The sequence below is a fragment of the Sus scrofa genome, chromosome 11 (genome assembly GCF_054392235.1).
Source record: "Sus scrofa isolate SSC_HxYL_T2T_F1_AM1 chromosome 11, Sscrofa_HxYL_maternal_Yorkshire_Landrace_v2.0, whole genome shotgun sequence".
Classification (NCBI taxonomy): Eukaryota; Metazoa; Chordata; class Mammalia; order Artiodactyla; family Suidae; genus Sus; species Sus scrofa.
This window is the reverse complement of record NC_139393.1, coordinates 84,380,410-84,404,242: the sequence shown is the minus strand read 5'-3', so window position 1 is coordinate 84,404,242 and position 23,833 is coordinate 84,380,410. Positions and strand designations below refer to the sequence as shown.

The 23,833-nt window shown below is 61.2% G+C and overlaps 1 protein-coding gene across 4 annotated transcripts in view; it reads right to left on the bottom strand.

Moving 5' to 3' along the window:
* Positions 1–5,132: 5,132 nt before the first annotated feature.
* COL4A2 (collagen type IV alpha 2 chain) overlaps positions 5,133–23,833 on the bottom strand; it is a 164,985-nt gene continuing 146,284 nt past the window's right edge. For 2 of the 4 annotated variants that reach the window (XM_021065909.2, XM_021065908.2), the window contains exons 30-48: positions 23,623–23,784; positions 21,778–21,948; positions 20,649–20,792; positions 19,269–19,391; positions 18,852–19,033; positions 16,683–16,746; positions 16,157–16,231; positions 14,908–15,015; positions 14,217–14,324; positions 13,451–13,522; positions 12,432–12,557; positions 11,545–11,661; positions 10,876–11,037; positions 10,666–10,764; positions 10,299–10,445; positions 9,993–10,109; positions 8,643–8,834; positions 7,325–7,611; positions 5,133–6,180 (exon numbers count right to left, since the gene is read on the bottom strand). In XM_021065909.2, the coding sequence (XP_020921568.1) occupies positions 5,923–6,180; positions 7,325–7,611; positions 8,643–8,834; positions 9,993–10,109; positions 10,299–10,445; positions 10,666–10,764; positions 10,876–11,037; positions 11,545–11,661; positions 12,432–12,557; positions 13,451–13,522; positions 14,217–14,324; positions 14,908–15,015; positions 16,157–16,231; positions 16,683–16,746; positions 18,852–19,033; positions 19,269–19,391; positions 20,649–20,792; positions 21,778–21,948; positions 23,623–23,784 (2,714 nt within the window). In that variant the 3' untranslated portion in view covers positions 5,133–5,922. Of the gene's footprint in view, positions 6,181–7,324; positions 7,612–8,642; positions 8,835–9,992; positions 10,110–10,298; positions 10,446–10,665; positions 10,765–10,875; positions 11,038–11,544; positions 11,662–12,431; positions 12,558–13,450; positions 13,523–14,216; positions 14,325–14,907; positions 15,016–16,156; positions 16,232–16,678; positions 16,747–18,851; positions 19,034–19,268; positions 19,392–20,648; positions 20,793–21,777; positions 21,949–23,622; positions 23,785–23,833 lie in introns of all 4 variants that reach the window. The other 2 variants (XR_014819956.1, XR_014819955.1) reach the window with 1 other exon arrangement.

The following is a 23,833-nucleotide window of genomic DNA, read 5'->3' as shown; positions in this document are numbered from 1 at the left end:
CTAGCGCTGTGGGAACCAGTTTTGCAGAGAGCCGTAATCTCTGATTCTGCCCTCCAGGGCTCCTCTGCTCCTGTGAGGTGCTCAGGCTCCAGGCCAGTGATGGGCTCCGTCTGGGGGATGGGGCTGCAGCCCAGCCCCCTGTGTGACAGGCACCCTCAGCTGAGACGCTCTGTTACGGAAGCATAGATCTCAAAGACGAAAACTCCAGTTTTGCCACGGTAGCCCATTCAAAAGTGAAGACGGGTCAGCCTGATGACTTTGCATTGACGTGGCTTAGTTTGCCTTTTAATGGGTGGAGTTGTATTTATTTTCCTGTAAAGTGTGTCTTTGCTGCTGAGACACTGGGAGACCCAGGAACTTGTCTTTGAAGCTGTGGATGGAGAGGGCATCCTATGAAACTGGTCCTGCTGTCCGCACTCGAATGCAGGGGTGGCCGGGTTCCCACGGCCCTTTCTCCCCGGATGGTCTTTGAGTCTCTTGTCCAGCTGGGCTGGGCACCCCGGCTCGAGCCCTGGAACAGCCCCGTAACTGCCAGGGGCGGCACTGGCTCCGCGGACAGCACTGTACCCTGCACCCTCACTGCCCCAGAAGTAGACCTCACGCTGGGCTCTGCCCCAGGTGGACCTCGGATGCGAGCCTGGCCTCTCGCCAGGATGCCTGCTCGCGGGTTTCTGACTGTGATCTCCCATGGGCCCCGTTCCTGACCTCGGGATCAGGTCAGTTCTGGGGAAGCTTCAGCTGCGCGGCCAGGGGGTGAAGGAGGGGATGCTGCCGGATGCGGGTTTGAGCTGGGCCTCCGACGTTCCTTCTTTCCCTTTGTTCAGCGCAGCTGCTCCGCGCTGGAGGCCACGGGCAGCCCTGGGGTAACCTGTGCTGCAGACTCCCCACTCTACAGGTCCTTAGACACACGCAGGCCTTCTTCTCGAGGCGTCCTGCGTGGGAAGATTTGGGGGTGGGTATGTTGTAATCTGGGTGCTGGAAACCACAGTTCTTTGCAAAGGCCACTAGGCTGGTGCTTTTTTTTTTTTTTGGTTTTCAGGGCTGCACCTGTGGCATATGGAGGTTCCCAGGCTAGGGGTTGAATCAGAGCTACAGCTGCCATCCTACACCACGGCCACAGTAATGCCAGATCTGAGCTGCGTCTGCGACCTATACCACAGCCATAGCAACGCCAGATCCTTAACCCACTGAGCAAGGCCAGGGATTGAACCTGCAACCTCATGGATCCTAGTCAGATTCGTCACCACTGAGCCACAACGGGAACTCCCTAGGCTGGTGTCCTGAGAGAATGACTTTGTCACTTCTGAACCTGACCTCCTGGTGAATCAGCGCTGCCTGCTGTGCCAGGAGCCCCCTCCTGTACCCCTAGCGCTGTCTCCTTCTGGCAGAGGTGAGCCTGTGGCACCCTGGACCAGAGTCTCTGATGACCAGGACTCACCTGAGGGAGGCAAGCCCTGGGGACCTGGGACCTTGCATCTGAGAGTGGGGGTGGGCTCTCCAGGGGTTTGGAAGATTCCAGAGGCAGAATCCGCGTGAGCGAGGCTGATGGAGTCAGCGACCGTATTTTACTCTGTGTGACGAGGCAGGGCGTGCCCTCCCCTTGTCCCCCAGCCTGCCCTCATTATGTCAGAACCCCGCCCCGTCCTCGCCCGATCTTTCCGGCCCCTGGAAGCTGGGCCAGCCTCGCGGTCAGGGCAGCCCTGGAACCTCCTTCCGTCTGTGCCGTGACCCCTCTTCTCCAGGTTGGCTTCATTGTTCAGGCTTCCGCTGGGCAAACGCCCACTGCCTAAGACCAGAGGGTGCCCCTCGTTTTACCCCCACAGCAGTGACAACGCCGGATCCAGGTAGGCCCCCATCACCGAGCTACCCCAGGCGCCAGCGCGGAGTTGGGAGTCAGTGCCCTGTCGGGGTGGGGCTGCAGCGCCAGCTGGTAACCGAGCTGGGTCGGTTTGTCCGCGTCGACTCAGCGCCTTTGGCGGAACCTCTTTAGCTGTAAAGTGGAGAGAGCGGGGGTACGGTGGGGACACCCCGGGAGAGCCCTGAGCACAGTGCTGAGCTGCGGCCTAGTGCTTGGGGGTGGGGTGGGGGCGAAGGCCACGCTGTCCCCTCTTCGTCACGTCCAAGCCAAAGCCAGATCACCTTAGGACAGATCTCCTTGTGGAGGTTTGATCCCACGCCTTCCCCTTTTGCAAGTTGGGGGTGATGACTGACTGGGAAGCTCCGGGGCTGGAAAGGCTCTTCTCTTCCCAGGGATGTGTGTGCGCCTGCGTGAGTGCGTGCGTTGTGACGTGCGGGTGTGCACGCGACATGTGCGCCCCGAGACCCGTGTGCCTTTGGTGACATCCACCGACCCTCAGTGCTGAGGTCGGGCACAGCAAGCTGCCCTCCCTGGGACCCGGTGGTCTCAGCCCTGGTGCCCACCCGCCCGGAAGTCCCTGCGCACCTGCGATGGCCGCCCCTCCGTGACGAGGTGCGTGGAGGGTGATCCTTCTCAGGGACTCGGGTTGGCCGCTCTGCGGGCACACGTGCTCGTGCTGTTTAGGGGCAGTGACGCGGCCGAGCAGCCAGCGGGTTTTGAGCCTGGTAGGAGGACAGTGGGCCAGCGGCCCCACGTGGGGACTGGTCACTCTGGGGCGGCGCTGGGAGAACCAGGAACCTGCTCTGGGTGATGGGACGAAGGAGGCTGGCGGAGGCGAGCAGCGGTCTCAGGTGGGAGGTGAGACGCTCCCGACATTACACCAGACGTGGATTTGGCTCGATGACACGTCCGGGTCCATCAAACTCCTAGAACACCCGCTGTCCTTTTTCCTGCTGTGTCCACGATTTCTTTAGATTCCCTTAGTGTCACCTCACGCCTTTTCTCTGTCAGGTCCCATCTGGACACCACGTGACAGTCAGTGCTCTCGCCCTCTCAGGCTCCCAGGGCTCTGGCAGCCTCTCGGAGTCCCCTTGTTTGGGTGACCTGGACGGCTTTGAGGGCACCAGGCAGATGTTCTTTTTCTGGCCACGCCCATGGCATGTGGACATTCCTGGGCCAGGGATCGACCCATGCCATGGCAGTGACAATGCCAGATCCTTCACCGCTAGGCCACCAGGGAGCTCTCCCTGGCAGGTGTTCTGTAAAGTGCCCCTTGATTAGGACGCGTCTGTTATTTTCTCCTGATTAGACTGGGGTGGGGGCTTGGAGGAAGCGTGCCGACCTGCCCCACCCCCAGTCCTCCAGACGTGCCTCCTCAGGCAGCGTGAAGGCTGGAGCAGCCCCCCAGCACTTGTGTGTCTCTCTTGGTGCCTCTCCAACCAGCCGGGATGCTCCAGGGGCACCTCCTCTGGTTTAACTGGATCCTGGCATCGTCTGGGCCACGGGGGTGGGAAGCCACCTTAGGAAGTCATGATTCTCACTGCAGGGCACCCACTCTGTGGAAAGCGGGGGACAGAAGGAGCCATTCAGGTACCCTTAGCTTTCAAGGGGGATGGTTTTTCTTGGCCTTGAGAAACTACACCAGAAAAATTTCATGCAACGTGTGGGAGTCCGCTAAGGGCAGGGTTTGAATTTTTCAGGTTTGGAAGCTTTGCTGTTTGATTCCAGACAGGGATCTTCACCCGTTTCCTTGTGTGGGGTCCTGGGCTTTGGATTACTTGTTCGCATCTGGTTTACACTTTATGTCTACATCTTGGAGTCCAATTACGAATCGAGACCTCGGTCTTGGTCTTCGCGCCTCATGGATTTCAGGTGTGAGGTCTGGTACCGCTGAGTGATGAATGCGGGACACCTGCCTCTGATGTGTGGCCCGCGCAGAGGCATCGGAGCTAAACCGTGTGAAATCATGGGTGTGAAACTTCTGAACATTGTAAGACACCGTAGAATTTGAAGAATCTTTCATTTGATTAAAAAAAAAAAAAGCTGAACTGGGTGGAACAGGAGTCTTCAGGACTGTGACAAATGTCACGACTCCTCCTGTGATGGGGGCGGGTCTGGAAAAACTACTGCCCCACAAGCTTCCTGCGCTGGGCGTTTTTCAGGCCCTGGTCCCAGCCTCTGGGCCCCAGCTTAGCTACCGCTGTTGCCATGGGAACAAGCTGTGTCCAGGTGTAGCCTTGCATCAGCTTCACCTGATTCCCTGCTCCCTCTACCTGGGGTGCCAGAAGCCCACTCAGCCCTGGCACCTCCATGGCAGTTGTCTTCCCAACGAGGTGCCTCCTATGTCCAGAGCCCCTCGGGTCACTGTGCCCGGGCCCGTTCCATTGCCTGGAGTCACATCCCCTCACGTGCGGAGTCCCTGTCTCAGGCCTCTGCTGGGCGAATGCAAGCCAGGCAGATGCTGATCTATTTCCGATAACATTATCAGGTGGAATACTCTGTGAATTTTTTTTTTTTTTTGTCTTTTTAGGGCCGCACCTGCAGCACATGGAAGCTTCTGGGCTAGGGGTTGAATCAGAGCTGCAGCTGCCAGCCTACACCACAGTCATAGTAACGTAGGATCCTAGCCGTGTCTGCGACCTACACCACAGCTTGTGGCAATGCTGGATCCTTAACCCACGGAACACGGCCAGGGATCAAACCCGCATTCTCGGATACTAGTCAGGTTCTTAACCCACTGAGCCACAACGGAAACTTGAAAAGTTTAATAGTTTTCAAACGAATTTCTTTTGGGCTGCACCCATGACATGTAGAAATTCCAGGGCCAGGGATTGAACCCAAGCCACAGCAGTGATCATGCTGGGTCTTTAACCTCTAGGCCGCCAGGGAACTCCTAAATTTAGTTTTAAAGGGTAAAAATCAATTCTGTGACGGGTGCCTAAGGGTCTGCCAGGTTCCAGAGGAGACGAGGCAGGAAGGACTCTTTCTGGAAACACTGGGGTTTGACCTGGGATGTCACGCTGGGGTGGGGGAATGGCCTTGGAAGTGGGTTGGGAGGCGCCCATCCTCCCAATTCCCGAGCGTGACGCTGGCGGTGGCCTCTGTGACATCGACGCGCGGTAAACCCTGACCAGGGAGTGGCAGCACCCCGGGCTCGGTTCTGCTGAAGCGGAGAGAGAACAGAGCAGCGCGGTGAGCTGGGCACAGGGCCGCCTCGGGGTCACGGCAGATGTGCTCCACGGGCTCGAGAACAGAAGCAGGCCACACGCTGGGGTATAAAAAGGTTCAAGACCAACTTTTATTTTCCGGGGTCGCTACAGAGGCTGGAGTGGTCATAGTACAATTCGCCACGGAGAACCGGGGGCCGAGTGCAGACAGCCTGGGCGGGGGGAGAACACATCCCCCGCCCCGTCCCCCCAAGCTCTGCCGACACGATGCTTGGCTGACAGCAGGCGGAGAAAGAAGGTCTTTGCCCAGCCCGGTGGCTGGAGGAAAGCACACGAGCTGGCGGCAAACACCAGAGGCTTTTAAAAGAGAAGGCACAGTCGGCCTTCCTGAGGGAACGAGGGTCCCTCCTGTCACCGGTGTTGGGAGAAGACAGTGCTGGCACCGTGGTGGCTTGGAGAGCAGGGCGGGGCCCCACCCCGGGGACCCTCGGGCGGGAACAGTGGGAGGGTTCAGGGGCCCTCGGGCTGCACGGCTTCATCTGTCTATACCACTCCATTAAGTGAGTTGAGTAAGTGGGTTATCAGCGGCGGCTGAAGGTGTGCAGTAAGAAGGGAGCTACGCTGAGTGCGGGAGAGCCTAGTCGGCCCGAGGGGAGGGTCACTAGCTGTCCGTTCTGGGGGGTCGGAGACCTGGGGACGGCGAGGGCTGTGCGGTCCCAGTGCTGGTGCTGAATTCCTTTGGGAACTTTATTTTTTTGGTGTTTTTTAAAGAAAAAAAATGACGTCAACTTTGGGCGGGCACTGAGGTAATAAGGTAAGAACAAGCACCAAAGTGGCCCTCCGGCTGCACGCCGCCTGCAGAGGCGGGTCCGGCGGGGCGGCCCCGGCCCGGGCGGGTCACAGGTTCTTCATGCACACCTGGCAGCGGCTGATGTGCGTGCGGATGAGGCCGGCCTTGAGCGTGTCGGCCGAGGGCGAGCTCTGGAAGCTCTGCTCGGGGATGGTGGTCAGCCAGAAGCTGTACTTGTTGGCGTAGTAGTGGCAGGTGCCCCGCGCCCCGTTGCACTCGATGAACGGCGTGGCGCGGAAGTCCTCCAGGCAGCTGCCCGGCGACACCAGCGACTGGCCGCCACCTTCGTCGCCCGCGGCCGTGTGCTGTGCGGAGGGGGAGACGGGCAGAAGGGAGGCCACCGTGTTAACTTTTGTGGTAAAGGAGAAACAGAGCAACACGATCCTCCCGCAGCGCGGGGAACGCCGCGCTGTCCCGTGATGGACCGTCACGGGAGGATGCGGCCGAGCACGCGCACTGGCGTGCGAGTCCCCGCGCCGTGGGCCAGGCTAACACGACGGTAAAGCAACTACCGCGGCACAAAGCCCACTAGCCAAGGAATGGACGTGCGGGTCAGCGTCTGCGGCCAAAGAGAGCGCCTCTTCCTCCTCGATGGTTGGGAAGGAAAGGCGGCGGGAGGTTGTCATCGTTACTACGACTACGATTATTCTTTGGCGGCCCTCGGCACAGGCACAAGTGCCCGGGCCAGGGAGTGAACCTGAGCCGCAGCAGAGCCACTGCCAGGTCCTGAACCGCTGCTCGCTACAGAACTCCCAATCATTATTATTGCTGTTACTAGTTTTGCTTTTTTAGGGCCGCACCGAGGCGTATGGAAGTTCGCAGGCGAGGGGTTGAGTTGGAGCTGCAGCTGCCGGCCGACGCCACAGCCACAGCCACGCCAGATCTGAGCCGTGTGTGTGACCTGCGCTGCGACTTGCAGCAACTCTGGATCCTTAACCCCCGGAGCAAGGCCAGGGATTGAACCTGCGTGCTCACCAATACCATGATGGGTTCTTAACCCTCGAGCCACGTAAACTCCAGTTTATGAATATTTAACATTGGGCTTCCCGTTAATGTGGCGGGAGTGACAAGAGTCACAATAAATATCATTCAGGACAAGCTCCTCTCTCCTCTGGGCTTGCCCTTCTCCCCATGATGGTGGAGCCACAGGAAAACTCTATGGGGCGCTATCATGGGAGCCAAGTTATCCTAGTTATGGCTGTGCAAAGGCCTGGGGTCAAATGAACGGGTCCCCTCTGAGTGGCGGCAGCCCCAGGCCTACCGTGGCTCGCACAGCAAAGTGCAGGCTGTATTCCCACCCTCACTCATCCCTGGGGCCAGGTGCCCTTGTTCAGTGTGCAGCCCGCACAACTGCCCCAGTTATTCTCATGAGGGCCGTGACGTGGCTGGGGCTCGAATTCAGTCTCCACCTGGTTCCCGGCTCTGAGCGAACAGGCCAGCGCCGCTTACCATGAGGAAGGAATATCCGATCCACAGACTCCGCCACCCAGCCGGGCAGTGGGGGATGGACACGTCTTGACTGTGGACGGCAATGGCCACGGCCGGGGCCTCGCACACGGAGCAGCGGCTGATGTAGGGCCTGATCTCCTCCTCGGCCACGGGCATCATGGGCAGCGGGGCGGTGGTGGAGAGCCAGTAGGACTTGTCATTGCGGCTGGCGTAGTGGCAGATGTCGCCGGGGTTACAGTACAGGAAGGGCATGGTGCTGAACCGTGCCAGGCAGGAGCCCGCCAGCCCTGGTGGGGGGGGGCACGGGTGAGCAGGCGGGAGACCCTCCTCCAGGCCCTGCCAGGCTCTGGAGGCCCCAGGTCAGGCCGGGCCCTGGTGGTCACCTGGCGGGGCTCAGCCACGCATGGGCTTCCCAGTGTGGTTGGCCTGGGGCAACTTCAGCCCTGCCCTTCCAGGGCACTTCAGCCCTGCCCTTCCAGGGCAGAACTGCACCCAGGGGGAGGCCCCGTGGGGATCCGAAAGCACCAGCCCGGCGATGGCATCCCCAGCGGGGGTTTGAGCCAGGCCCCTCGCACCTCCCACGCCCAGACCACGCTGCGGTTTCTGCCAAGGGCCAGCACAAGTCATTTCACCGACCGGGCCCCTTCACACTCACTGCCTGTGAGCGGAGAGCAGGTGTGGGCTCTGCCCTCAGAGGCTGCCGGGCGGCCCTGTCCATGCTCTTTCAAACCGTGTTCTTGTTGGCTTTGTCCCACTTAAATCTTATCTGGACACCACGGGGCACAAACCAGCCGGTTTAGCCAGATGCTTCCCAGCACGCAGGAGGGCACCCTCCCCACATGCCCCTGCTCCCCACCTGTCCCCATCCTGCTCACGGGCACCCTCCCCACACGCCCCCGCTCTCCCACCTCTGTCCCTACCCCACACGCGGGCACCCTCCCCACACGCCCCTGCTCCTCCACCTCTGTCCCCATCTTGCTCACGGGCACCCTCCCCACACGCCCCCGCCTTCAGCGTGCTCTGTGTTCAGCGGGCTTTTTAACTCCTCTCGGTGACCAGGCCCCTGGGTAAATACCAGCACACGCCCATAGCACTTTTCGGGGTCGAAGTGACTCCCAGCCCTTCCCGGCCCTGGTCTGACCGCTCAGGGAATGTGGAGTGGAAAGCAAGGTGGGGAAGCCGCTGGCGGCCTCCAGGGGCCGGGGCCACATCCTGACCCCAGGCCGGGGCACCTGGGTGCCGGCTGAGGACTCGAGGCCCTCCCTGCGGCCTCGGGTCCTGACCTACAGCGGGGCTGGCGGGCTTGGCGGGCACCTACCCAGGTCCTGGTTGTGGGCCTTCTCTTGGCCCTCGAAGTACAGCAGGCTGTATCCACTCCAGAGCTTGTTCATGCCCACGGGGCACATGGGCTCCTGGTCCGTCTGGCTGTGCTTCACCAGCAGGTAGCCGATGCTGACGCTGCGGCCGGGCATGCCGGGCAGGCCGGGGCTCCCGGGGCGGCCTGGCTCACCTAGGGCCAGAGAGAGTGCAACCGCTTTCAGCTCAGCCCGCGGGCAGGGCCGGCGTGCCCGTGGCGTTTGCCTTCTCCCCAAGGCCACGCCCTGGGTGGCTCTGCCCCTTGGGACCAGGAGCCTCCTGGGAGGACCTGCCCCATGCCCCCCGTCCCCATGTTCCTTACATGGGACGACGACAGGGATGGGCCCGAGCAAGGGGCAGGACTAAGCGGCTGGGGGTTTGGGGTCACAGAAGTCTCTCTGTCCAGCCCCGCCTGGCCTCCTGCACCCAGGCCCCTGCAGATGCTTCGAGGAGGGGTGGGTTGCACCCTTGGGCATTCCCAGGGTTGGAAACACCCCCCTCCCCCTGCCAGACCTCCACCCAGGGGCCCGATTCTGCCCCCGACGCAGAACAGCTCATCTGCCCCCAGCAGGACAGCAGGCGTCCAGCCAAGCTTGCCCTTCTCGTGGGACGTCCCTGCCACCTGGTGTCTTGGTCCCCAGGCCTGGATGCCCCCCACTGCACGTGTGTCTCAGGGAGCACCCCCTAGGCCGCTTGCCCTCCTGGCCGTGGTCAGGGCCTCGCGAGGCGTCGGTTGGTGCTTCCCACGATCTGGACGCCAGCAGTGTGGCCGGCCCTGCGGTCAGCGCTGTACTCACACCACTGGCTCACACTAAGCGCAGGTGAGTCACAACAAATCCCCAACCTTTCTCTTTTCTTTTTTTTTTTTTTTTTGCATGAATTGCTATTATTTCTGGCCGATCCCATCCTGCACATGTGCAAGTCATTTGAAGAAATCAAGAACATAAGACCTTACAGCAGCTGTTGGAATGGAATCGGTTACTGTCAGCTCACTGTCCCCCCGCCCCGGCCTTCAAGAGTTTCAGGAATCCTGTCTCTGGAGATAGGTCCCCCGCCCCCGGCTTCGGGGCACCTGCAGGCATCTCAGAGGAAGGGGAGCAGCCAGCCTGTCCTGGGGACCCTGTGCCTGTGTTCTGCCAGGTGCAGGGCTCACAGGGTGGGCACAGGTGTATGCAGGCACCCAGGAGCCAGGCTAGGGGAGCGGAGCAGGGTGGGGAGCGCAGCCTCGCATCTCAGGCTGTCTGACCCCTCCCGCACCCACGGTCCATTTCTCAGCCCTCCCTGCCCCCACCTGTCCTCACCCATCACTCACCTTCCTGGCCCACGGGCCCCTGCTGCCCTACGGGCCCCTGGTCCCCTCGGAATCCGGGCACGGCTGACACACCGCCTCTTCCCTGGGGCCCTGCCTTGCCAGGCGCCCCTCGGAAACCTGCACAGCCGCCGAGACACGCATGAGCACCCCGGGAAGACCACGGCCCTCCATCACCCATGCTCGGCCAGTGCTTTTCAGCAGGAGGACAAAGTGGAAGCAAAGCAAGCGGGGAAGGATCTTGCCCCCGTGTCCCCAAAAAGGGAAGAACCCTGCCCCCGTGCCCCCCTTCCTGCACAGGGCTCCTACCTGGCTCTCCGGGGGGGCCCTGCGGCCCCATCTCCCCCTGTGCCCCTGGGGGGCCTCTCCTTCCCTGCGGGCCCACCGGCCCCCGCTGGACAGCAATCCTCTGGGGGATCCCTACAATCCCTGGGGCCCCCACAGCACCGGGGGGACCTGGGAGGGAAAAGAGAGGCCGGGTGACGCGGGAGAAGCATGTGACTCTCCTGCTGAGTCGGCTCCAGGAACCCTGAACCGACCGTGGAGCCTCCACGAACCGGCCTGGGCTCCAGAGCTGGGACAGGTGGGGGCACACCCCAGATCGCCCAGCACTGCCCTCCCAACACCCCTGTCACCACGTCCCCTGACAGGACCTCAGAGGGTCCCTGAGACTCACCTGGGAGTCCTCGGTCTCCTTTGGGTCCCTTGGGGCCTCGGTCCCCGACACTCCCGGTGGCACCCGTGTTTCCCATGAATCCTTGCTCTCCTCTGGGCCCTTCAGGACGAGCAGGACATGAGCGCACGTGTGGCTCGGTGGGGGCCCGGCCGTCGCTGACCAGCCCCAAGCCTCCCCCAGAGGGGCCTCCCCACAGGCCCCGGCCGTTACCTTTTTCTCCCGGGAGCCCGAACACGCCGGGTCGGCCCTGGGGCCCTGGGTCCCCGACCCAGCCCTTGCCCCCTGGGTTTCCGGGGATGCCTGGCAGCCCCTCATCTCCTTTGCTTCCGGGAAGAGCAGCAGGCCCTGGCGGCCCCGGGGGGCCTCGGTAACCTGTGGGCGTGGACACAGAGAGGAGCGGGACACCGTCACCGCCAGGAGGCCAGAGGCAAGGTCACCGCTTTGGGCGGGTCTGGCAGGCTGGTGACGCTGGGCACCTTTGGTTTTTATCGTGGTGACAAGGACGTCATATAAGATCTATCATCTCAGCCCTTCTGAGCGCGAGGTTCCGGGGCTTTAATTGCATTAGCGTGGTTGCGCGACTGTCCCCACCATGCTTCTTTGAACTTTGTCACCTTCGGCTGAAGCCCTGTCCCCTTAAACCCTCACACCCGCCCTCCTCCAGCCCTGGTCCGTCTTCCACTTCCTTCTCCATGGACGCGACTTCTCTAGGGACCTCCTAGCCGCGGGATCAGGCCGGCTTCGTCCTTTCACAGCTGGCTTATTCGGCTCAGTGTCACGTCCCCAGGGGGGAAGGAAGGAGTTCCCCCAAAGCAATCAGGCCATGGCCAGCTCCTGTCCCCAGAGGCTCCAACACGCTGAAGCGTGAGCCCTGCTTACCTTCCGGGCCGAATATCCCGGGAGCCCCTGTGTCACCAGGTAACCCAGAGACGTTGGAAGGGGGGGTGATGCCTGGAAAGCCCTGAAGTCCGGGATTCCCGACAGGGCCTCGTTCCCCTTGGGAGGGAGATAGAAGTTGGTTAATATCAGCATCTGTATCATCTCCTGTTTGCTCTCTGTGCCGTCACCTGTCCAGGGCAGAGCCATCAATGATGGAGACCACGGGGACGGCAGGGACCCGCTGCAGGGGCCACGCCCTCCCCACTCCCAGCAGCCCCTCCCATGGCCTGGAGGGCCCGCGGACCCGCCTCCGCTGGGATGTCCTGACAGGCCACCTGCCCAGGGACACGGGTGGGGCTACCTGTGGAAGACACCTGGCCCCGCCCTGAGGGCGTCCCCTGAGAGCTCGGCCCTGCTGGCTCAGGGAGCACCTGAGGAGGAGGCTTATGGACGCACTGATGTTTTTGACCCTCCCCCGGCTGTCCCCAGGATCCTGGCTCCCAGCCGGTGTCCAGTGTCCCCGCAGAGCCTGTGCTCACTCTCAGATCTGGCCGCACCCTTCTGCCTCCTCCCTAAGCGTCCTGCTGACCCCGCGTCCACGCTGGGGCTCTTGGCAGGGCGGGTGGAGCAGGTCCCAGCTCGGTATCAGCGAGGGGGCTTGCGGCTACGCAGGGCCCTGTTTTCTGCATTTTTGAGCTTTTCGTGGGCGGTTTCACTGTTTAGACTGGCCCCCAGCATCCTGCTGAAGTGCTGCCTGGGGTTGCGGGAAGGCTGTGACACGCCTCACAGAGAAAACTGACGAAATGCGAGCTTCCTTCCTGAACAGCAGCCCTGACGGGTCGGCGCTGGGGACCGAGCCTGGCTTGTCACCCAAGGTGGGCCCTCACCTGGGGCTCCGCGCTCCCCTTTCTGTCCTGGGGCTCCGGCGGGGCCTGGAAGGGTGTTGGCCTCTCCTGGGTCACCCCTGTCCCCGGCAGGCCCCGGGAAGCCGGGGTCTCCGTGGACGTCTGCACCTGCGCGGGTGGACAAGCGGGATCAGCGCCTTCAACCACGCGGAGCTCGTCTCCTTGAGCCGCAGGCCAGCGGCGCCCTCTGGGAGATCCCAAAACAGAAAACCGGACGGCAGCCGAGGAGGCTCTGGCTCCCTGGGTGGCCTTGGTGCCCCAGAACCCCAAGGCCCCCCAGAAAAGGCCAGACTCCTGGCCCCGGGTGGTCCTGGGCTCCCCGCTGGGCGCCTGCTGCCCCTCCCACCCCCTGGGGTCAGAGTCAGGTTCAGAGGGAAATGCGGTAACCTGCCCTGCTCACACATCAGGAGCTCAAAACACTGCCAGGAACAAGCAACATAACCTGACAGTTTAAACTCGAATTAAACTTAACTGAAGCACGAGTGCATGAATTTGCATATGATTCACACGTGCAAACTTACCTGTGGACAGACGAACATTTGATCACCTAACACATCTGTAAAGAATATTCTAACAGGAGTTCCCTCCGTGGCTCAGTGGTTAAGGAATCCGACTAGGAACCATGAGGTTGCGGGTTCGACCTGTGGCCTTACTCAGTGGGTTAAGGACCCGGCGTTGCCGTGAGCTGTGGTGTAGGTTGCAGACGCGGCTCGGATCTTGCGTTGCTGTGGCTCTGGCGTAGGCCAGTGTCTACAGCTCTGATTAGACCCCTAGCCTGGGAACCTCCATATGCCACGGGAGCGGCTCAGGAAAAGGCAAAAAGACAAAAAAAAAAAAAAAAAAAAAAAAAAAGAACATTCTAACAGCAGCGACAGAACTACGAGTGGTTTTTTTCTTTTGTTAAAGCGTATTTTCTCTGAGCCCCTCCCCACCCCACCCTCCTTCCAAGTCCGGATGACCCGCCCCCCCCACCGCCTACTGGGCCGGGCCCACCCCCCTACCTGGGGATCCTGGGAAGCCTTTGGTGCCTGGCAAGCCGTGTAATCCGCTGATGCCTCGGATGCCGGGCAGACCTGTGGGGGTTCCTCAGAGTTATTCCCAGGAGAGCAGAGACCCTTACGCTAATCAGATGCTTTCGTTGGCCGGGGGAGGGCTGCCCATCAGTGCGTTTAAAAGCCGGGCAAACAGGAACTAGCTCAGCCACTGCTGCGAACTAAGTCAGTCGCTTCCACGTCATCCGGGAGAAGCAACGTAAACCTTCTGACGGACACTTTCCGCCGACCAACGCGCTCCAGCCAGAAGGGGACCAGGCAGCGGTGTGTTTCTCTTCCTGACTCATGAGTCACTGTATATATTTGGTGTGTAAAAATGGAGCTTGGCACCACCAGCCTGGCATCGTTTCCATGCCCCCTGCATTTCCGAGGATCAGCTTTTCTAGAGTAGGACACGGGCAATAGGCGGCAGGTCTTCCTGTGATGTGGGCAGTGGGTGTGGAGTCAGGGGAGCCCCCCCAGTTCTGGGCCAGAGAGCAGCCAAGGGCCTGTCCCCTGACCAGGCCTGTCCAGGCCGGGCCATGTTGCCCCCAAGCCCCAGGAGCTGCACCAGGCCTCTGGCTGGGTACCCTTCGTCTGTCCCTCTGTGCCCCCCGCACTGCCCGGGTGCTGACTGAGAGTGGTGCTCCCGGTAGGTTTTTGTTCAGCGTTCTGTGGCGTAAACACCTCCGCGCAGGCTGGCATTGCTCCGTGTCTGCAAAGGGGAAGCTCTCACCTGGTAAGCCCACATTCCCCGGCCAGCCGAGTTCTCCTTTGGCGCCCGGCACTCCAGCCCGGCCTGGGTCTCCCTGAGGCCCCTGCAGGCCTGTCAGTCCCGGAAAGCCTGGGGGACAAACACATCTTTAAGGGGGACACAGGCGCCCAGAGGCCGCTGCCTGAGGGAGGGGCCAATGTCCCTCCCAGCTGGGAACGCACGTGGCCTTGCGCCCCCATGTTCCGGTTCAGCAGGGGGCAGCTTGTGTGTTTGTATCTCAGCCCATCATCCGCACAGAGCTCTGGGGGGGACCCAGGGACGCCTCTGGGGTCAGCCCCTCTGCCTTCAAGGGTCCCGGGCAACAGCGAGCGAACGGCAGCAGGAGAGAGCAGAGAGATCACCGACTCTGCCCGGATGCTCCACGGACTCCGCGGTTCACGTGTGTGCAGGGGACCCGGCACAGGAACCGTCTAAATGTTTACGGAGCGGGCCGACCGGCCACACAGGCAGGGCCATCAGTGCCGGGCGGCCCTGCGGCCAGGCTGGTTTTGTCCCGAGGGCAGAGCGGAGGGAAGGGACTGCAGGTGGGGAGAAGCCTCCGGGTGTGACCATGGGAGGCAGGCAGACGAGCGAAAGTGACCTCCCTGCTCTGGGCCCTTGTGCTGTGGGGGCGGGGGTGCACCGGAGCGCGGCCGCGGACCGCGGGCGTTACCTGTTTGCCCTTTAAGTCCAGGAGGGCCTTGGACTCCCGCCAGGCCTGTGATCCCCGGGAAGCCGACGTCGCCCACGGTGCCTTTCTCTCCAAAGAACCCCTTCAGACCTGGAACCAGATGTGTGGCTTGGAACAAACCACCGCCCTTGTGTCCCTGGGGCTTCGGGCTTGCGGGGTCCAGGGGACATCGGGTAAAGGATGCTGCCTCCCCTCGGGCCTTCCTCGTGGACGGGGTGGCGGATTCCACAGGCCCCTCCTCGGCGGGTAGGAACCCGGTTCGCTGCTCTGACCCCGGGGGCAGCTGCCTCCACGCTGGCACCAGGGCTGCCTCGTCCTGGTAGTCACGCCTCCTGCAGCCCCTCCCCCTGCACGCATGGGCTGAACGCGTGACCCCAGGACACGCTGGACTTGACAGTGTGACACCTTAAGCCCAGGATATAAAATTCACCACTGCTTTCACTCCGTCCCCGCTCTGGGACAGCCCTCTCTGGAGGAAGCCAGTTGCCACGCGTGGGGGATGCTTGGTGGCCCTGGGAGAGGCCTCCCGCCAAGCGCAACCTCGGACGTGGGTGGTCCAGCTCCGTCCAGCCTTCAGATGGGGCTGCCCTGCTGGGGTCACAAGCTGAATCTCACCTGGTCCTGAGGTCCAGGCCCCGGAGATTATAAGGTGACACCTGCTAGGGGTGCTCTGGGCACCGCATTTGGGTGCCCCCCTGAGAGAGTTCCAGCATTGCTGTGCGGGGCACCCCAGGGCTCAGCCAAGTGTGAGGTAATTGAGCCTCTCGGGTGGGGGTGGGTCAGGCCTGGGACCTGCCCTGCAAACCAGCCCCTGTGACACCGCCCGCCCGGCAGCCTTAGAGAAGTGCTGCTTTCACGGTGGGGACAATATTCTGTGTCACATGTGTTGGGCTCCTGAGACGCTGGAACTCGATTCCATGTAATGACTTCTGCCAGTGTCACCCGAAAAGTGCCTCCTTTGCGTTTCACAGGCGGCAGTCATGCCCACCCGGAGTGGATTCCTGCCCCCTTCCCCTCCCAGGGACAGACAGGTTTCCTGCCATTGCCTTCAGCTTCAACTTTAATAAAAATTCCCAAGTCTTCCTTGCACATTGGGCTGGAAGACCTCAAGCCATCCGTACACGCGATCGTGGCCTCGCTAAATCGTGGTACGTTGGCAAGTGGCTCATGAGTGAGGATCCAGATGGGGCGCAGGGCTGTGGAGGGTGAAGGGTGGAGGGTGGTTGGGTACCTGGCACTCCAGCGGTGCCCCGTTCCCCCTTCAGGCCTGGGCTTCCTGGCAAGTCTATAGTGTCTCCAATATCACCTGTTAGGTGCAAAAGAGATGGGTGAGCAGGGTCTTCCCGTGATGAGTTTCTCAACTTCTATTGTGCTGCGTTCTTTTTTTTGTCTTTTCAGGGCCACACCCACGGCATATGGAAGTTCCCAGGCCAGGGGTCAAATCGGAGCTGGAGCCGGTGGCCAGAGCCACAGGCACAGCCACTCAGGATCCGAGCCATGTCTGCGACCTACATCACAGCTCATGGCAACACTGGACCCTTAACCCACTGAGCGAAGCCAGGGGTCGAACCTGAGTCCTCATGGATACTAGTCGGGAGGGTTAACCACTGAGCTACGACGGGAGCTCCTGTGCTGCGTTCTTAATGAGAACAATTTGCTTCGAAGTAACCAACAGGGTCCCCAGGTCTGACGTCCCCATGCTGCCCGGAACACTTGGGCTCAGAATGCCCCGTTTTCACTGCCCCAGCAACACTCACCGAAATCACCGGTGGCTCCGATCTCACCGTAAAGGCCTGCTCTCCCTGGGGATCCCTTGTCACCCTGGAGCAAAGCCAAACACAAACCACCTTACACGGCCATTCATGCAGTCTGTGACTTTGAAAAGTGAGGGTGTCCAGCTACTCTGCTCACACCAACTCTCAAGGTTTGCGATGTCATCCTTTTGTAGAAAAGTCCCCAAGTTTCTCAGTGTAAAGTAGCAGGTGGTTTGCCTGCCTGTTCTTACTAAACTGTAAGGTGGTAACAGTGACACAGCTTGGCTGAAGTCAACATCAAGGACATAGTTTGCAGCCACGCCAACGGTGTAATGATCACAGCTGGCCGAACCCTACTCTGCCAGGCCCACCCGGGCGAACGTGCTGGGCACCACCTCAAGGGCTCATTGAAGCCTCGGAGCAACGCCGTGAGGTAGGTGCTGCCGCTGCCCAGTTGAGAACCGAGGAAGTTAAGGCACAGACTGGGTCGGTGACGTGCGCAGGGCCGCTCAGCCGGTAAGTGGCCGATCTGGGACATCAACTTGGGCAGCCAGATTCCAGAACTTGCTTTCCCATCACCTGGCTGTGCACCTCCACGTGTGGAGAGAGAGAGAGACTTCTCCCAGTGGTGTCGGCGGCTGAGAATGGACTGGGATGAGGTCTGGGGCGTTCTGTGACTCTGGGGAACCATGAACTTCAGAGGGTGGGAGTTCTGGTCTCGCTCGGTCCGCCTGCTGTCCACTGCAGCAGCAACCTGGGACCTCAGAACCTCGGCGTGGGTGCCAGCACCCCTCCCAGTGTGGCCTCGGAATTATTAATGAAATTCTCTTTTGCGGAAGGCGTGGGGGTTGTCCAGATAACCACCTATTAATCAATCTCTCCTGAGGCAAGACTTACAGTGTGGTGCGCGCATCATAAACGTTCCATGAACTTTTACTCACGTGTCGTCCAGACCGGGACCCTGGGCATTTCTGCATTCTGGAAAGTTCCCGCGTGCCCTCCCCGAGTTACTAACCCACCCAAGGCAGCCGCTCCTCTGACTCATGTCAGTCCAGCAGCCTTGTCAAGCTCCTGAACGTCCCGGTGCAATCGTATCAGAAGCACTTTCTGGGTCTGGCTTATTTCGTTCCACACAAAGTGTGTGAGCGTCACTCCTGCCGCTGCGTTTAGCAGTAGCTCCCTTTCTGCCTCTGAGGACGGTCCACTGTCCGCACGTGCTGGGTTTGTTCTTTCTCCCTCCCGTGGACCGGCTTCTGGGCGCTCTCCCAGTTTTTGGCTGCTCTGAATGAAGCTGCTGGGATGTTGTCATATGCGTCTTTGGGGAGACACGTGCATCTTCATTTTTTATTTTTATTTTTTTTAAGGGCCACACTTGTGGCATATGGAAGTTCCCAGGCTAGGGGTTGAATTGGAGCTGCAGCTGCCAGCCTATGTCACAGACACAGCAATGCCAGATCCAAACCGTATCTGCGACTTACACCACAGCTCATGGCAACGCAGGGTCCTTAACTCACTGAGCAAGGCCAGGGATCGAACCCGCATTCTCCTGGATACTAGTTGGGTTTGTTTCCACTGAGCCACGATGGTGCTCAAGTTCTGTGTCCGACCTGCCCCAAGTGTGGTGAGGACGCTGTGACTGCTACAGTGGGTGGGCAGCCATAGCCGAGGGAGCAGGTGCATGAGCGTCTGTGATACCTTTAGATGAAGGGGATGGAAGGGAAGAGTTCGGCATCCTGCACCCGAGGACACAGTGTGGAGAGCAGAGAGCTGGCCAGGAGCTGTTACCATGGCAACGTGGTACCCAGGCACAGCCAGCGCTTGGAGATGTGCCTTGAGTGAAGGAGGGAGTGAATGCAGGCCAGATGCTCTCCCTGCCTGGACTTGCAATGGGGCCTCAGTCATGTGTCACATATGTGCCCAAGTCAGAGCTGGGACAGCTAGAAATCCAAGCTGGGTTCCCTTGGGGCCGTGGAGAAGTGCAGACACCAGGCTCCCTCTTGCAGGAGCCCGTGCTGGCCGGTGGTGGCATGGGTGGCCCTGGGTCACCACTGGGGCTGGGTGAGCATAGCTCCATAATCGGCCCCATGCCCTGGCTTCTCGTCCCCAGGAAACAGGACCACAGCGCCTGGGCCCAGAGGCACCGGGAGAGGCGCTCCCAGAGGGTGCACTTACCCTACTGCCCGTGAAGCCGGGGAACCCGATGATTCCGGGGGGGCCGGGCAGCCCGGGGAATCCCGGTGACCCGGGCACACCAGGGGCTCCGGTGTCTCCTTTGGCTCCTTTGACGTGGCCTGGCTTCCCTGGCAGCCCAGGGACTCCTGACAGTCCCGGGATGCCTGGCATTCCAGGGATACCTGCAGGGAGGGCGAGGGTGAGGTCCTGGGGGGCTGCTCCACCCGCCCCGGCCTGAGAGCTGAAATCTTCGAGTCCAGGCCCCCGAGAACCACCCCCAGCCCCCTGGGTAGTCTCCAGGGTGTCCAGCGGGCTACAGTCTGGGTGGCAGGCAGGGCTCAGGGGCGTCTCTGCTGCTCCCCCACTGAGAGGAGCTGGGCCCCAGCTCTGAGGTCGGCGGGTGGGGGCGGGGCTCACCTTTCAAGCCCAGGTACCCTTTCAGTCCCATGGGGCCTTCATCTCCTTTCTCTCCCTTGATGTCTTTCATTCCTGGCAGGATGGTGGGAGGCGGTCCTGGGAGGCCGGGGTCCCCTCGGCTGCCTGCAAGGGGATAGAATTCGCTTGACCTGCAGACCAGGAGTTAGAACCCGGGCGCATGGCCCCTCAGCCGCTGTCGTCCTTCGTTCCAAGCCCAAGGCTTCGGGGGCTGAGCCCCGGGTGGCACGGCTCCCCTGAGGTAGGAGCTGGGGACCAAGGCGACGAGAATGCCCCTCTTCTCCCCACCCCTCCCCTCTGGGGTTGGGGGCACAGGACGTTGGTGGGGGGAGGGACTTGCTCCCTGGCCCACTACTGACTTGAGAAGCTTCTACCACCCCTGAGAACCCTGTGCCCATCAGCAACCACCCCGCAGGTCCCCTTCCCCAGAGCAGCAACCACTAGCCTACATTCTGTCCCTGCAGACCGGCCTGTTCCGGGAATTTCACACAAATGGAGGCGGAGAACACGCAGCATAACGGTCTCCACGTTTCATCCATGCTGAGCACGTATCAGAACCCAATTCTTCTTCACTGCTGAATACTATTCCCTCCTACGGCTACGCCACACTCTGCTTATCATCCGGGGTGGATATTTGGGTTGCTTCTATTTGGGGCTGGTAGGAACCATGCTGCGTATGAAATCTGCTACGAGCTTCTGGCAGGACGTGTGCTTCCAGCTCCCTCGGGGGCACGGCTGGGCAGACCTGCTGGTAGCTCTGGGCTGACCTGTCTGACCTGTCTCCTGGCTGTGCTGTGCGATGCTCCTTCCAGGAGGGTTTCAGGGCTCCCTGTCACCACGTCCCCACTGACACTTGCTACCAGGAGCTCAGGTTTTTTAGACACCATGGTGATACTTTCAGAACAAGGGTGTCTGAAGAATGTGGCTTTTTGGTGACACGCTTCCTGAACAGAAGCCTCCCACCCGGCCCAGGGCTCGGACCAGCCTTGCTTCTGGGGCTGTCTCTTTGCACAGTGTCCCCACCCGTGTCCGTCCTTGGTCAGATGGCAGGCCTGTCCCCCAGAAGTTCCTTTCTGCTGTCCCCAGCTCGCCTCGTGCCCGCCACAGAATCTCGTGGGCAGTGTCCCTCCCGGCGCCTTTGGGTCTTAGTGCGATGTCATCTTTGACCTTCCGAGGTTCCTTTAGTTGGGATGACTCCCCATCTGCACGGCCGGTATGCCCAGGTCTGGACGGGCCCTCTGGTTCCTGAGCTCAGTCTGTTTCCCCTTTAACAGTGTCCAGTGTTTGGGTGCCTGGTGTGTGTTTCTGACCAGGGTTAGGGTCCCTGGAAGCGAGTCACAGCCCTGCCGGGGGGGGACATACCTTTCACGCCTGGCTCGCCAGGCAGGCCCTTCAGCCCTGGAACGCCAAAGAATCCGGCCTCTCCTTTGCTCCCCGGAAGCCCGGGGCTCCCCTTGAGCCCAAGCATGCCTTGGAAGCCGTGCATCCCAGGAGAACCTCTGGTCCCTTCAGAGGGAATGAGACAAGCGCGGGGTTACACACGGACAAGCGACGCTGAGACAGCCCCACACGGTAACGCTGTGAGAGGCGCGGGGATCCTTAGCCTAAATGGGGTCCCAAGACAGCACTCCCTCAGGGCTGTGTCCACGCCTGAGGGGCAGCCAGCCATCAGCCGTTCGTCTGGGACAAGGTGTAAGACCATTTTGTTTTTGTTTTTTGTTTCTGTCTTTTCTAGGGCTGCACCCATGGCATATGGAGGTTCCCAGGCTAGGGGTCAAATCAGAGCTGCAGCCGCTGGCCTATACCACAGGCACAGCAATGCCAGATCCGAGCCGCGTCTGTGACCTACACCACAGCTCACGGCAATGCCAGATCCTTAACCCACTGAGCGAGGCCAGGGATTGAACCCGAAACCTCGTGGTTCCTATCTCATGGTCAGATTCGTTAACCACTGAGACATGACGGGAACTCCTGTAAGGCCACTTGGGCAGGCAGACGCCAGGGCGCTCGAAGTCACCAGGGTCCAAGGTCTTTCCACCAGGTTGGACGGGGTGCCGGGAGCCGAAGGGTTGCTGACATGGCACCTGGCGTGGAATCCAGGAAAGGGCCGGCAGGAAACACTGGGTCTCTGGCCCAAGGGCCTGAGGGCCCCGCCGCGGGTGGGCGGGCTCCGTCTGCGAGCAGGTAAACCTGCCCGGAGACCGAAGGGCCCCTGGGTTTGCTCTGCGTTCAGCAACCAGCCTCTGGATCTGAACCCCGTCTCCTGGGGGTGTCCACATGGTTCCACCCAGACAATGAGTCCTGCTCCTCAGACAGGCCCTCTCTCCTGGGGTCTTAGCACAGCAGCACCTGGCGCACAGCAGTCACAGCCCCCTGGCCGCATCGCCCGCTCCCCAGGGCCCCACGCCGCTGGGGGGCTGCAGGGCTGGCCTCCCTGCGGAGCCACCCAGCCTGTACCCAGGGCCTAAGTCTCGGGCACTTTCCAAGTCACCTTTCGGTCCCGGGGCACCAGGCATTCCGGCCACTCCTTTAAATCCAGGACTTCCGGGATGACCTCTCTCGCCCAGCAGGCCAGGGTCACCTCTGTCCCCGGAGAGGCCCTTCATGCCCACAGGGCCAGGGACGCCTGTGTCACCTGGGTCCCCTCTGTCTCCAGGCAGACCTGTGGGGGTGGGAGGAGAAGGAGAGTACACCGGGATGAACGCTCCATGGCGAGAACTGCGCTTGTGACACTTGTAGGACACGTGCCAGGAGAACTTCTGAGGAGAACCCTGTCTTGGAGGGACCACGAGGAAGCGTAACTGGAGGCGAGTTTCGAGGGCGCGAAGCCGCGGGGCTGTGGTCGTGGAGGTCACGCCTTAGGTCTCTGGGATTTAGTCTCTGGGGAGAGAGCGCCCTGGCGGCCTAGTGGTTAGGACTCAGCACTTTCACCGCTGCGGCCCAGGTTCCATTCTGGGTTTGGGAACGGAGATCCCACATTAAGTCACTCCACATGCGGCCCCCCAAAGCAGTCAGTAACACGAAAGTTCCAGCGGAGGTCCTGCACCTGCCGTTCGGCTGCTCCTACCTCCTCACCTGGTCCCCGTGCTGCCTGACACAAGGCTTTCTGTGATAATTCTGTTCCCAGCTAACCTGTGGGCTCCGTCAGGGTGGGGCTGTGGCGTGGTCTGCTATGCCCCACGCATGCTCTGTGCGCCGCTGACAGCCAAGGCCTGAGAACAGGTAAGGCCTAGCCAACACTGAGACAGAAAGTCCCCAGGCCCCGCCCAGGGGCCTGGCTGCTGTAAAGCCAGTGGGTAGCATGGTGCCCGGGGGATCTGGCCGAGGCTGAGTGGAGGCCCAGCTTTGGGACACTGCGGAGGCCGCTCCCGGGGAAGCGCCTGGCTTAGGTCTGATCTATGTGTGGCCCAGCGTCCCTAGCGTGGGCAGAGCTGTGGTCCTGGACAGAGCTGTACCTGATTCCGGCACATGAGACTAGGGTCACCGTGACAGTGCCTGATGGATGTCTGGCCCCTCCCATCACCGAGCACAGCGCTCGGCCTCCTGCAAAGGCTCCAGCGAGCAGACACCGGCGTGCGCGTCTGCGTCTCTGCTCCCGCACCCCTCGCTCCGTCCTGTTCCCGAAAGGGCGCTTTTTCCTTTTTTGTCCACATCTTTCACTTTCAGGAAACAAATAATTTTGCCTCTTGGAAGCAGAGCAGAAGTTTGAATGTTTGCCATGGGAATTTCTTCTTTTTTTTCCTCCTGATGAAATCTTGCCTAGAACCACAGCGCGTACAGCAGGGACAAGGGAAGCAGGGTGTGTCTCAGGCTGTCTGAATTCTCCTTTTCGGGGACACATATGTCCTGTCTGGGGACCTGTCAGCATCTGAACCGTGTCCCTGGGGAAGGCAAAGGCTGGCGTGCTAACCGGTACCTTGGGATGTGCGTGCCCTCGGAGCGGGGCCTCTACAGAGGCGACGGCCGTTAGTTAAGTGAGGCCGCGAGGGGCTCCTCGCCTGTGTGGCTGGTGCCCTTAGAAGAAGAGGGGAGTAGGACGCTGGCACACACAGAGGGATGACGGTGACCCTTGGAGACGCAGAGAGAAGACGGCCGTCTACACACCAAGGACGAGGCCTGGGGAGGGGCCGGCCCGGCTGCCACCCTGCCGCGGGACCTCAGTCTCCACACCGTGAGAGAACGAACTCTGTATTTAGGCCAGGCCGCGGGCGGTATTTCGGGCCCCCTGCAGCTCTTGAGGGGGGCTCCTTGGAGCACAGTCAAGGACTCCGGGGTGGTGCTGGTTCCCCGAGAGCACAGGGAGGCCCCACCCCTCGAAGGGAGCTGGGATCCTTACCTCCAAAGCCTGGGGCGCCCGGCGGCCCCAAGGGCCCTTCCCGGCCCGGAGCTCCTGGGAAGCCGTGCTGTCCTGGCGGCCCGGGCAGGCCCGGCTGGCCCGAAGGTCCTGGGAAGCCCGGCTGCCCCTTGAGGCCTGGCATTCCTGGCATCCCCTCGCTTCCTGCAGGAAAGGAGACAACACCTGAGGACAAGCCCCCAGCTCACTGCCA